Source organism: Boleophthalmus pectinirostris, unplaced genomic scaffold, assembly GCF_026225935.1.
Source record: "Boleophthalmus pectinirostris isolate CB_2022bp ecotype Guang Dong unplaced genomic scaffold, ASM2622593v1 HiC_scaffold_22, whole genome shotgun sequence".
Classification (NCBI taxonomy): domain Eukaryota; kingdom Metazoa; phylum Chordata; class Actinopteri; order Gobiiformes; family Gobiidae; genus Boleophthalmus; species Boleophthalmus pectinirostris.
The window spans coordinates 17,530,444-17,545,975 of NW_026571190.1; the positions used below are offsets into that span (position 1 = coordinate 17,530,444).

Here is a 15,532-nt window from a genome sequence, read left to right on the forward strand (position 1 = left end):
ATTTCTTACTGGAACAACAGAAAGAACAACACCCAATACTAAAATTTCCACCACACAAGCTGGTATAGCGACGATAGGAGTCAGTTTGTGGCTGCACTATTATAAAGAAATATAAGAACTTAAAGGGAGTCTGAAAAGTTTGAGGTAGCTGTAGGAGCTTGTCAGAGATGCTAGACATCATACATTTGTGATTATTAGGTTACATAAGACATTAGGTTACATGGACTTAACACCAAAATATCCCCAAGCAATAGCAATCAAATATAATCAATGTATTGAGTCAAATTTTCCATAATTTCTTCTATTTGTTTGAGATTTTTACACCAACATTTTTGTATTATTATAAATCACTTAAAAGTGCAAGACAAATTAGAATCAGAATGAAAATAACAACATCTTGGCATTATACAGGGACAGATACAGGAGAAACAGGTTTCACAACCCACATTCATTCTCATGAGGAACAGAGCCTATAATAGAGAGTAAGGAGGGGGCAAGAGTCTTCTTGGCTGATCTGCTCACTAATTGGTTACTTGAACTTGATGTATGGACCAATCAGGTGGCAGCAATGGCAGCTTCACTTGGGCCTGTATGTCGTGGTGACCCCTCCCACCTCCTGAGGTTTAAAATGAGAGGGAGGCTGGCTACTTCAGAGGCTACCATAATTTTCCTGTTGGGCTTTGAACTTTTTTACCATCATTCTCTGTGGTCCTCTGCACAAAAAGAGAACTCCTTTAGTTTGATTGGTGGATATTTTTGTACCTATAGCGCCACACCTGTTGGATCAAAACTTATATAACTTTGTCTATCTACTATTTGCTTCTGCTACTGAGTAAAAAAAAGAAGAAACTTCACACTCTTCACATCACTATCATTATTTTAATCTAGGTATGTATCTGAATGCTTTATCTAACAAGAATGCAAGATTGTCCTAACAGTGTCCTATAGCATAATATAACTGTTTATTTTATAGACACAAAATCACCAGTGTGTACATGTATGTGGATTTGAAGACATTTTAGCTTGGTCAAGTAGTGACACTAAGTGAAAGTGCATGCCTGTTCTTGAAATAGCTCTGACTGAAATTACTCTGTAGCCAAATTGGTTTTTAGGCCACGGGTGCGAATGTTATGCTATATCATTGATTTTGTTAAGTGACATACAGTATTACAACTTCTATTACACTTTATGTAATTCTTAGTATTTGAAATGCATTGACAGCCAGCATACATGAAGTAGTAATACTATTTTTACTCGTGCAATGAAGTATTGCCAAAAGTTGTGTCACAGTTCCTCATTATGTAAACAAAACATCCTTTGGCTGTATAGTAAATTGAATTTCTCTTTAGACTAATCCTATTCAAATACCTATTCAGATTAAAGATAAGTTTTGAATCACATGTTCCTGACAGTCAAAAGTACCTAGTGTGTGGAAATAGGCTGGCTGTCTACACTGAATAGTTGTCTTTATGTTATTGATAACTGTTTATGTAGCTGTGCAAACATTTTGGCAGTATTCCCAGTGCTTTCTCATAGTAAATGACGTTTTATTTTAGCTGGACTGTAGCCTGCTCCAATTTCAAGGTCTCATTTGATGACCAGAAGGCCTGAGATGTACCTCCACGTCTTAACAGGAGGCCTTGAGTTGTGGCAGAAGTGCAGGGGTGCAGGAGGCTGGTTGCTGAATGGAAAATTACTGAGAGGCAGCGATGGGGAGGCGTGTGTAGTGGGAGGGTTATTTTAGTAGAAAGAGTTTTACTGTCAGCATACTTCACCTGTGTAAAAGAGAAAAACTGAAAATGTCTCAATAGCAAAGAAAAAGTTACAAAAGCCACTTGGATACACTGTCAAGGGCACACTTAAATCAGTGCTTTTATGGTGTTTTTATAGGCTTACATTATGGGGTTAGGGTCATGTAGTGCTTTAGTCTGAAAGTGATGTGTTTACAGTTTTCCCATGCATGTAAATGGTTTGCATCTGTTGGATCTCTGGCGTAAATCCAATAGTGGACCAGAGTTAGAAGTCAGTTGCTGTAATCTCCAGTGCTTTCTTGTACACTATATTTTCAGATGCAAGCAAGAGATTTAGTGTTTGTTACATCAAGGCACTGCTACCACCAGTGGCTTGATGTAATTGTAATTAATTATAAATCAGAAGACAACAATAACGAACAAACACTAAGTTACATAAAGTTGTATTTCTTTGTTGTCAAATAACAAATTAGATACTCATTTGACAAGTATTCAGCTAACATAAACTATGTAATCTGTGTGTGCATATTCTTTTATGTAAAATGTGGTGACAATCGGCAAATAGCCTGTTTGTTATCAGAATAACCAGATTAAGGCTTTATTCTACTTCTTTTCAAACATACTGTGATTTGTTTTTGCTCCTAATGAGAAAAATACATTTCAAAAATTCCAAGTTTTAAAATGGCTTGGATCCGGACTAGTAGAAGAATGATAATAATATCGATGATGAAAGGAATTCAATAGTTTTGTTTTGAAAATGACGTTACATTGTCTAAAACAATAGTTGTTTTTATTATGATTATGTTATCAAAACTGCTATTGAGTACTGAACTTTTAAGGTAAAATTTAGATTTTTGTTCTTCAAGTGAGGAAATTGAACTTGACAAACCTGATTTTTAGATAAAATTGTCTTTTCAGGCTTTATGCCGTCAGTTATGCCTGCATATGGAAAGTTACCATGCATCATCACGTGACCCTGCTATTTATTTGTCACGCTGAAATGGGAGATGGGTTATTAATAATTTGATAAAGAGTGCAGCCACTGTCCCAGAGCGGCCTGGATAAGTATGTGTTTGCATTATACTGGTTAAGCTGGAGGGACTCAGCAGCAGACCAATTTGAGGGGTGCTGAGTAAAGCCTTGACTGTTCCTATCCAACCACACACCCACCTCACATGGAGCACTGCACGTGACAGTCCTCCCAGGTGCCCACAGCTCCTCAAAATCTAAGAGGAATTTCAACAGCAAAATCACCAGACCATAACCACTGTACATAGAACCACGTTTCTTATCTCACAAAAACTATGTTTATGTGGCAAGACCGGCTTTGAGGGTCTAGGCTGCAGGTGCTCTTACCTGGCGTTCCGTGGCGCTGCGCTGGTGGGCTATTTAAGCGCTCCCTTCTCAATCGTTCCGCCTTTTGGCTCACACGCTCTTCCGGGCCTCTCCTTGTGGCCGCTCTGTCCTCCAGCTCAGGTAACGTTCACTTTGTAAATTCCATGCCCGTTACATCAAATTTCCCATCACGTTTCCTTTTAGTGTCGCTGCTTGGCCGGTGCTCTCACCACATCAGTCCCTCGCGTCTCCGAATCACGGAGCACCTAGGGCGCGCTTTCGTCTCCCTGATAAGGTAATGCACGCCCGATACTCCTCCACTCATTCATCCGTGCCCATACTTTTACCGGTGTCTCTCTGTAGCTCCACGGGTGAGCCGAGCGAGTCCCTCCCCATTGCGCTTGGCGGTGCGCCGCCGTGTCTCTTAAACCGCGGCGGCAGGTAACCAAACCCTTATCACGTGCTACCTGTGCCAAACCCCTCTAAATTGTATGTTTGTAGCGTGTGCCGGTCCACGTTGTCTGGACCACTTCTGGACGGCGTTATCCTGTGTAGTTGCCTTTGATTCAGCCTGGGGATTACGCACTGTCACCTTCAACCACGGTACGTTTAGCTCAGATCCTTGCACTGCAGGCTCCGATTTTAATTCCAAAATTTAATTTTCTAGGTGTCAGCGGGGGCCTGCAGCGGCGTGAGGACACCACCTCTGTTTTTTTTTTTTGTTTTATTTTGGTTTTGCTCTGTTTTGTTTTGCTTCAGTTTTGCTTCGGGTTTTGGGGTTTTGCTTTGCATTTTCAATATTGTGTACTCGTTTTCTCACTGTAGTGTTTTACTGTTTGCTGATTTATTTATTTTTTTATGGATGTAGCTACTTTTAAACCACTTAAATCTGTCTTTTAAAATAGAAAAGAAATAAAGATTTGTGCAAATGATGGAACCTGGCTCTCTCTCCCTTAATGATATGCTTACCTGTGTGCCTTACGTTTAGATTTCATTTCCCCAAACTAGATTTGGGGTGGCGTTGTTGCAGCAACACATCATAAAACTTAACATTTCCCGGAGTGTTGAACCCCTCGGTTGCCACATTTACATACTACGATTTCACTTTAAATATCAGACAGCTGTTTTCATTGGACGTGTTCCAGTCCATACTTTGATGCATTGTGTATGGCCCTAAGCGCACATATGTTAAAAATTAAGTTGGCACTCTCTTGAATTCGATGGCAGATTCAAAATATGTCCTTAATTGAATCCAGGAGTTTAATATTGAAAAAAATAAAAGTGGATATTTGACCCACTGCAACATTCGAAAGCACAAGTCGTGCTTTCTAATGTTGAATGTTGGCCACAGGAAAGCTGCAGCATGACCCTGGTTTTATGACAAAAGTCTGAATGCTAGTTTCTCAGTCATTCAGAAAAGAGCTGAACTGCACATTGAAAACATGTCCAACAGCATTCTTTTTTGGGAAATTGTCATCATATTTTCATAACTACAAAGATCTTGGCAAAACAGATGACTTAATCTTAAACTTAATCTTTTGACATTCTAGTGATTTATCCACCAATAGGCTACATTTTCATGTCATTTAAATGATAAATATGATGTTATGCAAATGTCATTAATGCATGGCTTATATTGTTTTAGCATGAATGAGAATTGACTACTGTTATGGTTGCTGGATAAGGCTTATAGGGTGTTTCCGTTTGTGAAAACCCGAACACGGGGGGGGGGGGGGGGGGGGGGGGGGTTTCGTCTAAACCAAGAATCTTGGCTAATCTTGGACTTGAGAGAGAACGCTGTTTCAGTCACGTGATCATGATGATGCGTGAATTTCAGGTGGAGGGCAGGAAGAGAAGACAAACATGACAAACACGGCTCTGGAGAACACAGATATGGAGAAGAGTTCTTATTGTAAGGATTTAGAGCCAGTAGCAAGGCAAAAGTACGAGCAGTTAGTTGACAAATATATTTGGCATGACCCAATCTTATTGAAAATGAGAGAATTTTCAACCGAAGTAAAAGATTTGCCGACAATCGAGGCAGAGGATATCACGAACTATTTAGCTCTTCAGACATCGTTCTACACCAGACAACAGATGAAGGCGTACAAAAGTTTGGAGGCATATAACTTTTTTTTGTCAGTGAATGGGTCCTCAACCTTGGTGCAAAACGCCTAAATGATGATTATCGTTTGGTCTTCGCCAGGGTTGAGTGTTTCTCTTATTTTATGTGTATAGACTGTTATGGGAAAAACTGCAGTGTATTGGCAGTAACCAGTCTATCTGGGTAACAGGTTTGTAATCCACTTTTTTTTCTGTCAGCTTTTCCCATTTCTGACTTTTGTGGACGACTATATTCGGTACTCTAAAAAAAATCGCTTTTCCTTCTCTCGGTTAGAACAATTGGCACAGCCGTAAACTACACAACACATCGGCATTTTCCTCCAGTCAGTTCACTTCATGGATCTATTAAAATAACTGGATACAGTATTGCTGCTTGTAGCTGCCTCGAGTTGACGTAGTGGCCACTCAGTGGTACTACAGTCGAAAAAATCCCATGGGCCGAGAGATTTTTCTCATAGAGCGCAATGTAATCACAAACTGCTCGTGTTCGGCTGACAGGGCACCTACAACTTTCAAAAATGTCGGATTTTGTGGCGATTTTTACCTATTTTTAGATCATGCACTTTTTCTCAGCTCAAAATCCTTCAGTTGTCTTAACAAACGCTTTATAATCATTAGCTTCGGATACGCTCTGCTTCGCTCTAGCTCCTCTCGCTCTGATTGGTCAAAGCGATCACGTGATACACGAACCCGCGCACCGTGCGCGCGTTCGCGTGCGTTCGCGTGCATTCGCGTGTGCCCGTGGGAGAAAAGAGCACTACTGCGCATGCTCGGTCGGCCCACAGCCACCGGAAGTACCTAGCCAGGCTAGGCTAATCTGGGATCATGCGCCATTGAGCTCAGCCCATTGACTTGAATGGGCGGCCATTTTGGAACCTGGGGGCTTGGTTCACTTCCTGCCCTCCATCTAATTTTGCGTGCTGACAAACGTAGCCCTGTGACGTCACGTGAAACCCAGCTTTTCGCGCTTCATCGTGATCACGTGACTGAAACCCTCCTATTGCAGCGTGAGGTCCTTTCTCCTCCAAGTCCTTTCCGACGGTGAGTCCTGTTTCAGTTCAGGTTTAGTCCTGGTTTAGTCCTTGTTGAGTCGTGGATTAGTCCTCCTCTTCAGTCCTGGAATCAGTCCTGGGTTAGTCCTGGTTTGGTCTTGGTTCAGTCCATGGCGTAGGCAGCGCAAAAGTTTGATATAATTTCCGGTTAACGGGCGGGTGCGGTGTTGTACTGGGTATCATTCGTTCATTCGTTTTTCAATATAAAATCAAAAATAAGAAAACGAAAACACAACAGTTTTCTTCATTATTTGTCTCCAAAACCAAAATTTAAAAAACGGATAACGATTCATTTTTTCAGTTTTCGATTTTGTGTTTAAATGAAGAATGGAAAAAAACGAATAACGACCGTTTACGTGACTTCCGTGACTGCGATGCCGGACTTTTGCACCTCGTACGGACTGAACCAGGACTGATCCAGGTCCGGGACCAGACCGGGACCAGAGCCGGACTGAAACCCAGACCAGACCAGGACCAGAGGACCACTGGACCACTGTTTGTGTCTCGCTCCTTCTGAGTCACAGAGAACTACGAGAGACACTCAGTTTAATGAACGGTACTGAAAACCCCAACATTTGCATCACTTTATAAAAAAAAAAACCCGGATGCCCAGGACAGGACGCAAAATACTGACATGTCCGGGGGAAAACGGACGTTTGGTCACCCTAGGATAAGGACTAGGGATGGGCATTCGATGAAATTTTCTTAATCGATCGTCGGAAGAATTAACGATCGATTATCGATTAATCATTAACGTTTTTATATGAAAATTATCATCATTATTATTACTATCTGCACTACTAATCTGCATAAATAAATTCAACTTTACGACATATAAACCGTAACGACTCTAGAGCCACATTAATCCGTTTGACATTATAATGTGTTTAATTCAGTTTTGTGCAACTCTCACAGAAACGAAACTTAAAACCACATCGCTAATTTGCATAAACTCAGCGAAGATAAAACTACAGCTCTTGTGTCGCTGATGCGGTCAATTTCTGTCGGATTAAAAGACATGATTCAGTGGAATACAGGTTAGTGTGACCATATTTGCGTTTGTCAAAACCAGGACACTGTATGGGGGGTGGGAGGTTGGGACTCGTCATCGACATTGCGCGACTCTCACCTGGTAAAGCTTTTTCCCACTGGACACCGAAACATATGTGCTGCTTTGTACACTGTGCACATGGACTCCCACTTGTCCCGAACGCAACAGAAAGCGTGGAATTTCTTGTACAAATCATCGTTAAATACACATTTGTGCTTCGGCACGCTGCAGGCTGACTGACTGTTTGTGTTTGCTCGCTCCTTCTGAGTGCAGAGAGCTACACGTACGGACCCCTGTTTGGTCACGCTACGCACAGCAACATACATTCGGTTTGTCGATTAAAATTAACGTAATCAATGAAATTCTTAATGATCAATTATCGATTAATCGATTAATCATGCCCATCCCTAATAAGGACACACCAAGTTTTCATAAACCCTAGCCTGATGCCAATTGTGGATAATCTTTGTGTTCCAAGTTACCATGGCAACACACTAGCTAGTTAGTGTTAAACAGTTTCTGACAGGCTACTGTTCATACAGAAACCTGTCATATTTTCCAACATCAAAGGTGAGTGTGTAACTATGGATATAGTAAAAGCTAGCTTGTAAATGTAATATGTTGTGATGGGAGTTGTTTAACAGCACAAATCATCTCAACTGTCATATTTGTTATTTCTCTATGATAGGTTGATTGACGTATATATTTGATTTGGCAAATATATCGATATGGAAAGCAATTAGAATTACAGTATAAATGATAAAATGTGTAATGCGTGCTTAAAGATGGCTTATACATTTGTACTTACTTGTTATGGGCTACTTAAGTTATAGAGTTAGCTATAAGTTCTACTTCCACTCCTCACACCTTATGTCTTTCATTATAACTGAGAGGAAAATCTGAGCTATTGTATTCCATATTCACGACGTACCTACCGATTGTGCAGTTGTAAACATACAGTGCATATGCTCATATACAGTAGAGAGAGCACAAGAGCCACGTGAGAGCTTTTCAGGCTTTTGTTGACTTTGGCAGTGAGCCCCCCCCCCCCCCCCCGTCCTGCCCGCCCCCTATGCATCACAACACACCCATACAGGACGCATACATTCGACTCCTACCCCTATCTCATTCCTTTCCTTTAACAAACACTTCCCTTTTCTCTGGCCACTATCCCAAGTGCATTCTTTCATTCCTGGCTGCCCATACGTACTATGCAGTATAATGACTGGGTGGGGGCTGTATGGCTGTTGTTTATGACTACTGCCAGAACAAAAGCCTTTTAATATTCTTACATAATACAAAGGATCAAATAAATACAAAAATACAACCAAGATATGTCACTCCGCAAATAGTGATTGGAAGGAAATAGTAAAACTTCATTATCCCTGCTGACGGCTTTAAACATGTTAATCTGTAAAGCAGTGGATGCAAGTCAGTGCCAACTAGCATAAGATTAACACACATAGTAATAGACTCCTTTTTACCATTTTTAGATGCCATATGTCAATGCCATGACCACAACATGCATGTGCTGCTCTATGTACACATACATGTTAAGCTTGTGGTGACCTGTCAAGGTTTCCACTATTTTCATTGTTATGGGTAGGTCTCTGTCTCTTGCTGTCATTCTTATTTTTTATTTATTTTATTTTGTATCTAGTTTGTGTTTTTTGAAACTCTTAGAAAACACACTGTAAATGCATTGTTTGATCACCATTTTAAAAGAGACATCATCAGCCTGTAAGCAAATTCCTGTTGACCATATAGTTGTGAGACAGTCAAGACAAATCCAAAAATATTATTATACACATTAGTTTTAGCAGTGAGTGCACTGTCTAAATAATGTACCATTTCTGGTGGAGTTTATGCCACATGCTTGTCTCCATGGGTGTGTTATTGTCTTGTCTGGAATGTTCACCAGTAGGGCACTACACTTACAGAGAGAAGTAGATTAGACCATCAGGCCAGGTTACAGGTTAGATATGTGAAGAAGTAACCTCACTCACCGGATTTTTTATTTTATTTAATTTTTAAGATATTTTTCAGATGTTTTATGCAGAGGAGACTTGAATATTGAACACATAGCATTGTCACACTTGAAGTGAAGAACCGTGGCAAGTCAGAAGACTATACACAGAAGACATCTGCTGATGCGGTGTTCTATCTTGACAGAACAACATTAGTTATTCTGTTATTCTCTCATTTGTTATATTGTTTTTGTTGTAAATTCCCTAGTATAACTGCTAGTTCATTATCAGTTCAATGTCATTGTCAATGCCCATACAGAACCACAGACAGCATTATTTAACAATGAAACAATGTGTTAGATTTCATCTTCATATAAAATTTTGAATCCTCATCCAACCAGGGTTCAGATTAGCATTTAGGGAACAGCATTTCTCCATTGTTGCTGTCCGTTCAGTCCACACTAGTAGCAGCTGCAGATTTCACCCCCACAGTACAGATGGATTAATTGTTTATGAACACAGCAGATGCGTGCGCAGCTTGAGTGCAGAAAGTACTGCTGTCTGTGCAGTTAACATATGGATCCCCAGATACACTAAAATTGTAACTATGTGAAATTATTTATCACAGTAGTGACAATACTTATTCTCAGTTGTTATTCTTGTCTTATCCACAGGGAGAGTGTGATTGGTCCCAATGGCGCTGAACGTGCCTGGTTTGGTGGTGATGGCCGTCTTCTACCTGGTCATCTTGGGGACGGGCATCTGGGCCTCAATGCGCTCTCGGAAAATGGAGAAGATGTGTACCGGAGACGGCATGGAGATCACACTCTTAGCTGGACGCAACATTAATCTACTGGTCGGGGTCTTTACATTGACAGGTGAATGACCCCAGCTGTTTGCGTGATAATTTGCATTGGTTTTGTGGCTCACGTTCTTTGATATTTCTCTTTGCAGCGACCTGGGTGGGTGGAGGCTTCATCCTTGGTATCGCAGAAGCCACTTACAACCCAACACTTGGAGCTGTCTGGGCTCTGATGCCTGTGCCCTACATTGTGACCTTCTTCCTTGGTAAGATAATGTTGATAATTTAAGAAAGCAACATTAACCCATTTCTCAAATCAACTCATGTATCAGTTCATGTCAATTCTGTCCTTAGTCTGAATCAATCCATTGAGCACACAGCTTTTACACTCAGTTGGGGAGACAACTTACATACATAAGATGAACATAGCAGTTTAGTTTAGCATAAAAAGCACCAGAACCAGGACACTCACAGAGGATAATGGCTAAGAATGAGGTAAACTGTTAACAAACTAGGAGCCAGACAATGAGATCTTGACTTTGTATAACATAAAAAATCTCACATACAATTTATTAACAGCCTAAATGACTGATTATCAAGGTTACTGATTTAAAGATTTCCATAGCACTGATATTGTCGTCAAATGTTATATTTACCTTATGTTTAATGTAACTATTTAATATTTTAAATTTAATTATGCCTTTTACGTACATTAATAATAATAATAATAATAATAAACAATTGCAGCAAGGAAGTGGTTAAGGCGTTTGCGTGTAAACGATGTGAACAAACGAAGGGAAATGTCTCCATTTTTAAAAATACCCATGTATGTGTAAACGGGGCCTAAATTTGTGCGCCAACACAAACTCCACCAGAAAAAATAACATAGTGCACCTTTAAATGTTTTTGAGGCTACATCCACACGACAACGCTCCTAGACTTTTTTTCTTTGCGGGTTGAAAAAAATTTGCGTCCACACATGTGCCGGATCAGTAAATATTCACATCCACACGACAACGGAGCAATGAGCGAAAACGATGTAATACGCCTGCCACACCTGTATGTGGCGCTGTTAACAATGATAATAATATTTAATAAAGCATATCACATCACCGTTTTCAAAACTTTAAGGTAATTTAGACGATTTTAGATGTATCTAGGGTTGCAAACTCCCTCAAAATAAATAAGGGACACCTCATTGGGAGGGCCGGTGTACTGTCGATTTGAGCTACCTGTCGTTTTGAGCTACATAGCACTACTGCACATACGAACACCCCCAAGTGCTGTTCCAGTGTAAATGCCGTCGATTTGAACTTCCGAGGCAGAAGTGGAGTAAGAAGTCACATTTTAAAAGTGTATTGGTTTTATTGTGTCTTTTGACCAGTTAAACGTGTAATCATGTGCGTGTATGTGTTAGATTTGTGGCAGAATATCTACGTTAGGCTGCAGGTAGCTCAGTTTGACAGGACAGTCCATTTCAACAGAACACTGTAAAACTGTCGGCGCCACAGTTGTCCACGCTGCTTTGTGACAGAGGGGAACCTCAGGGCCTTCGAGGTAATCAGTGAAGGCCCAAGAAAAAATACTGAATACATTTTTGTACTACTAATATCATTTTTAATTTTTTTATTCAGTGAGTAATAAACACTACAGTAGTAATACTTTCTTAATCACTGTTATAAACTTGGACTGATATTTCTTGGGAAACAAAGTCATAATATAATGAAATGGAAATGGACTAATCACTTTTTTTTTTCCAGTGGTATCTGGGTAAATCAGTGACTCCCCCCAAAAAATGTGCTGGACGCCTCTATTTGGATGCCTCAGAGACATCGGAAAGAGATGGAGGAAAAGACCTGAGAACCGAAGCTCGGAGCCCACGACCGGGGTGGAGCTCGGACCTCGCGGAGAATCGGAGCACACGGTCAGACCGGAGCTCGCGGAGGCTCAGATCCTGCATCTCAAGGGGCTTCCCTTATAAATAAGTAAATAAATAAATAAAAATAAATACATATTTGAGCTTGTTGATATATTTACATGTACAGAAAAATAAACATTCCAAAGTAAACACATTTTTTCAACTTGTATCTTCATCTTTATTCATATTGATGAACATGTTGAATGACACGTGTTGTGTTGGGGAACTGGGATCCTTGTGTCACTATATCGACACAATGTATGTGACAATACAGTGTGACACAGTTGATATGTGTCACATCAACTGCGTCACAATTAATACAAGTTGTGTTGTCCCAAATAGACCTCACTGATGTGTTGAGATCAAACATGTTGTGTTGTTTTAAACACATGTTAAAACAACACTCATGTTTCGAGTGTAGCTGCTGTCAGACCTACGGTCATGCTGTTAAACCAACACAGCCTTAGGTCTATAGCAGGGGTCTCAAACTCAAATTACCTGGGGGCCACATTAGATAAAGTCTGAGTGAGGCTGGGCCGCATTGAGTATTCGATAAATAGCGGTTGCACGGGAAAAGAGGAGAGAGAAAGAACAACACGCAACACACTTTCTTAATCTTTAATAACAGTTCAGAACATGAAAATGTATTCAGAACGTAAGTTTAAACTAATACGTCTACTCTTCTTCTTTCTTCTGAGAGATATTTGGCTTGCAGGAGGAAGCATATGAGATCCTCTGGATAGATTGAAGATGCTCATCAGTGAGCCTTGACCTGTATTAGGTGCTTTCACACCGACAGTATTTGGTGCGCACCAAACGATCCATTTGAACCAGAAGTGGTTAGCTCGGTTCGTTTGCGTTGGTGTGAAAGCGTCAATCGGACTCTGACCCGGACCAACTCAAGTGGGCCGAGACCTCAAAAAGAGGTGGTCTCGGTTCGCTTGAATCCGCACCAAATGACCAACTTTGGTGCGGTTCTTCTGGTGTGAACGCGAACCCGGGTCCAAACCACAGACAGCAGGTCCAAACGAACTATTCTAGATGCATCATGGGAGAAACGCGTCTCCTGCCTGTAATGACGCGCTGTACGACTCCAGCGCAGTAACAGATTGTCCAGACGCAGCCGCGATTCATTTTCGAAATATTTTACCAACAATGGCCAATACAGAGAATGTAACACACGAAGATCAGAGCAAGAACGTGCGAACGTGTGGCTCCAGAGTGAGTCAAAAATGGGGGTGTGTATGTAACGGTTGTTGGTCCTTCGTCAGGCCGTATAAAGGAGACAGGACACAGTGTGGAGTCAGTCCGCTTTATTCCCTCCTCTGCAGTTTCTAACGAGCCACTCAGAGGGGAAGCCAAACTACCAAAATAAAATACACGGGGGAGCAGTGCGGACTTCCGGGTTTTCAAAATAAAACTTTAAAACGATAAAATTCACATAAACTACAAATAAACATGAAATACAAACAAAAAAAAATGTGCATTTTTAACTCCGTTACATCCACCCCCACTGAATTTTATCATTCTCGAGCCACCAGTACAAAAATGCCTCATGGACAAATAACGACACTACACCAAGGGGGTCCCGCTAAGAAAGGCCAACGTAAAAGTATCCCAAGAGGATGAAGTGGAATGAGGGGGGGTACCAAACCCTCAACCCAACTACTGGCAGTAGGGTGCCTTGTACACCCCACAAAACCCCTTACACATTACAGGCTCAACTGTACCATCTCACATGACAGTGGTAGGAGACAAATTACATTTCAACTGAACTGCCAGAAACCAAAAGGGCAGATACATACACTCAAAATCAAACTAGCAAGGGATCCGAAACACAGATCTGTGAACATGTCTAGCACAAAGTGACAGGAATAACATCTTGACGTGACATAGTCTGAATAAGTCTATTCACAGGTTTAACCAAACGACCACGTCTAGTGTGTACTTGGGACTGATCAACAGAGTCAGTCACAGTCTGGTCAACAGTAGCAATCCGACTGTCAAAACTAGAGTCATGCAGTCCAGTTCTAGTGGCAGAACCGGGACCAGTCACATGTCCAGAGACACAGTCCGATATGTTTGGGCAGTACTCAGGGGACAGGTCAGAGTCATGGGGAACAGAGACAACAGTCACAATGTCAGAAATGGCGGCCTGAGTTGAGTCTGGCTCAGTCAACCGTGTAACCCACTCTAGAGTTCGTCGTTCAGAGTCAACCGACACAGAGAGGTCTTGAACAGGCCCGTGTTCGCTTTCACAAACTGACTCATTCCCGTCCACACTAGGAACAGAGCAGCCACTAGCGAATGTCGAATCATTGTCTGACACGTCACAGAGCTCAACTGGGAGAAAGCTAACTGGCAATAACAGGTTCCTGTGAACAATTTTTACTCTCCCGGAACTGTTATCACTGACTTTGTAAGTATGAGTCTTATGATTGACATCTGTCACAGTGTAGATCGTTGACTCCCATTTATCCGCGAGTTTTCTTTTGCCCCTCTCCGTTTTGTTTGCAAGAAGCACCTGTTCCCCAATTTCAATGTTTGATCCTTTCACTTTCCTGTTGTAAAGCAGAGTGTGCCTGTGTTGTTCCTTTCTGACATGTTCTTGGGCAACCAACATTGCTTCCTTCAGGTCAGTGACAAGGGACTCAACATATCTGTCATAGCCAGCTACAGTAGAATCATGAAGGACAGAACGGAACAACACGTCGACTGGCAAACGGGGGACGCGGCCGAACATAAGGTAAAATGGGGGAAAGCCTGTGGACTCATGGGAAGTACAATTGTAGACAAAAGTCAGCGTCTGCAACCTACGAGGCCAGTCAGCTTTGGCTTCAGGGGGCAACGCACGAATCATACCAGCAAGGGTTCTGTTGAAACGCTCTACTGAACCATTTCCCATGGGGTGATATGGCGTAGTGTGGGACTTTCTGACACCTGAAACTTTCAGCAACTCACTGATTAGCTGGCTCTCAAAATTTGGTCCCTGATCGCTGTGGATTCTTTCTGGAAACCCGAACACACAGAAGTATTTGTCCCATAGAACTTTCGCAACTTGTTTGGCTGTTTGGTCCCTACAGGGGAAGGCTTGTGCCATACGGGTAAAATGGTCTGTAATAACAAGCACGTCAACTGACTTATTTCGAGAATCTTCAGCAGACCAGAAATCTATACACACAAGCTCAAGTGGTCGAGATGTGACAATGCTTTCTAAAGGGGCTCTGCCTTCAGGGTCAACTGTCTTACTAACAATGCAGCGTTGGCACTTGCGGACATAGTCCCTCACATCTCTGTCCAGAGTCAACCAGAAAAATCGTTGGCGGGTCAGACTAAGGCTACGGGACTGGGCTTGGTGACCTGCCTCATCGTGTACACCACGCAGAACCTCAGCTTTGAGCGAATCTGGCACAATATATTGGTGACGTTTTGACTTTGTTTTGAGATCTCTCGAGACTCTGTACAGGACGCCATTGCTAACAGAGAGTTTGTCCCAGTGTTTGAGGTATTTCATCACAGAGACAGGCTCTTT

The 15,532-nt window shown here is 41.6% G+C and overlaps 1 protein-coding gene across 1 annotated transcript; it reads left to right on the forward strand.

The window, feature by feature from the left end:
* The first annotated feature begins 752 nt into the window (after positions 1-752).
* Positions 753-11,869, forward strand: LOC129410437 (high-affinity choline transporter 1-like). The gene is made up of 4 exons (XM_055158643.1): positions 753-888; positions 9,955-10,158; positions 10,235-10,348; positions 11,843-11,869. Exons 2-4 carry the CDS (start codon positions 9,975-9,977, stop codon positions 11,854-11,856), a joined length of 312 nt encoding a protein of 103 aa, XP_055014618.1. The 5' UTR covers positions 753-888; positions 9,955-9,974; the 3' UTR covers positions 11,857-11,869.
* Positions 11,870-15,532: the final 3,663 nt, after the last annotated feature.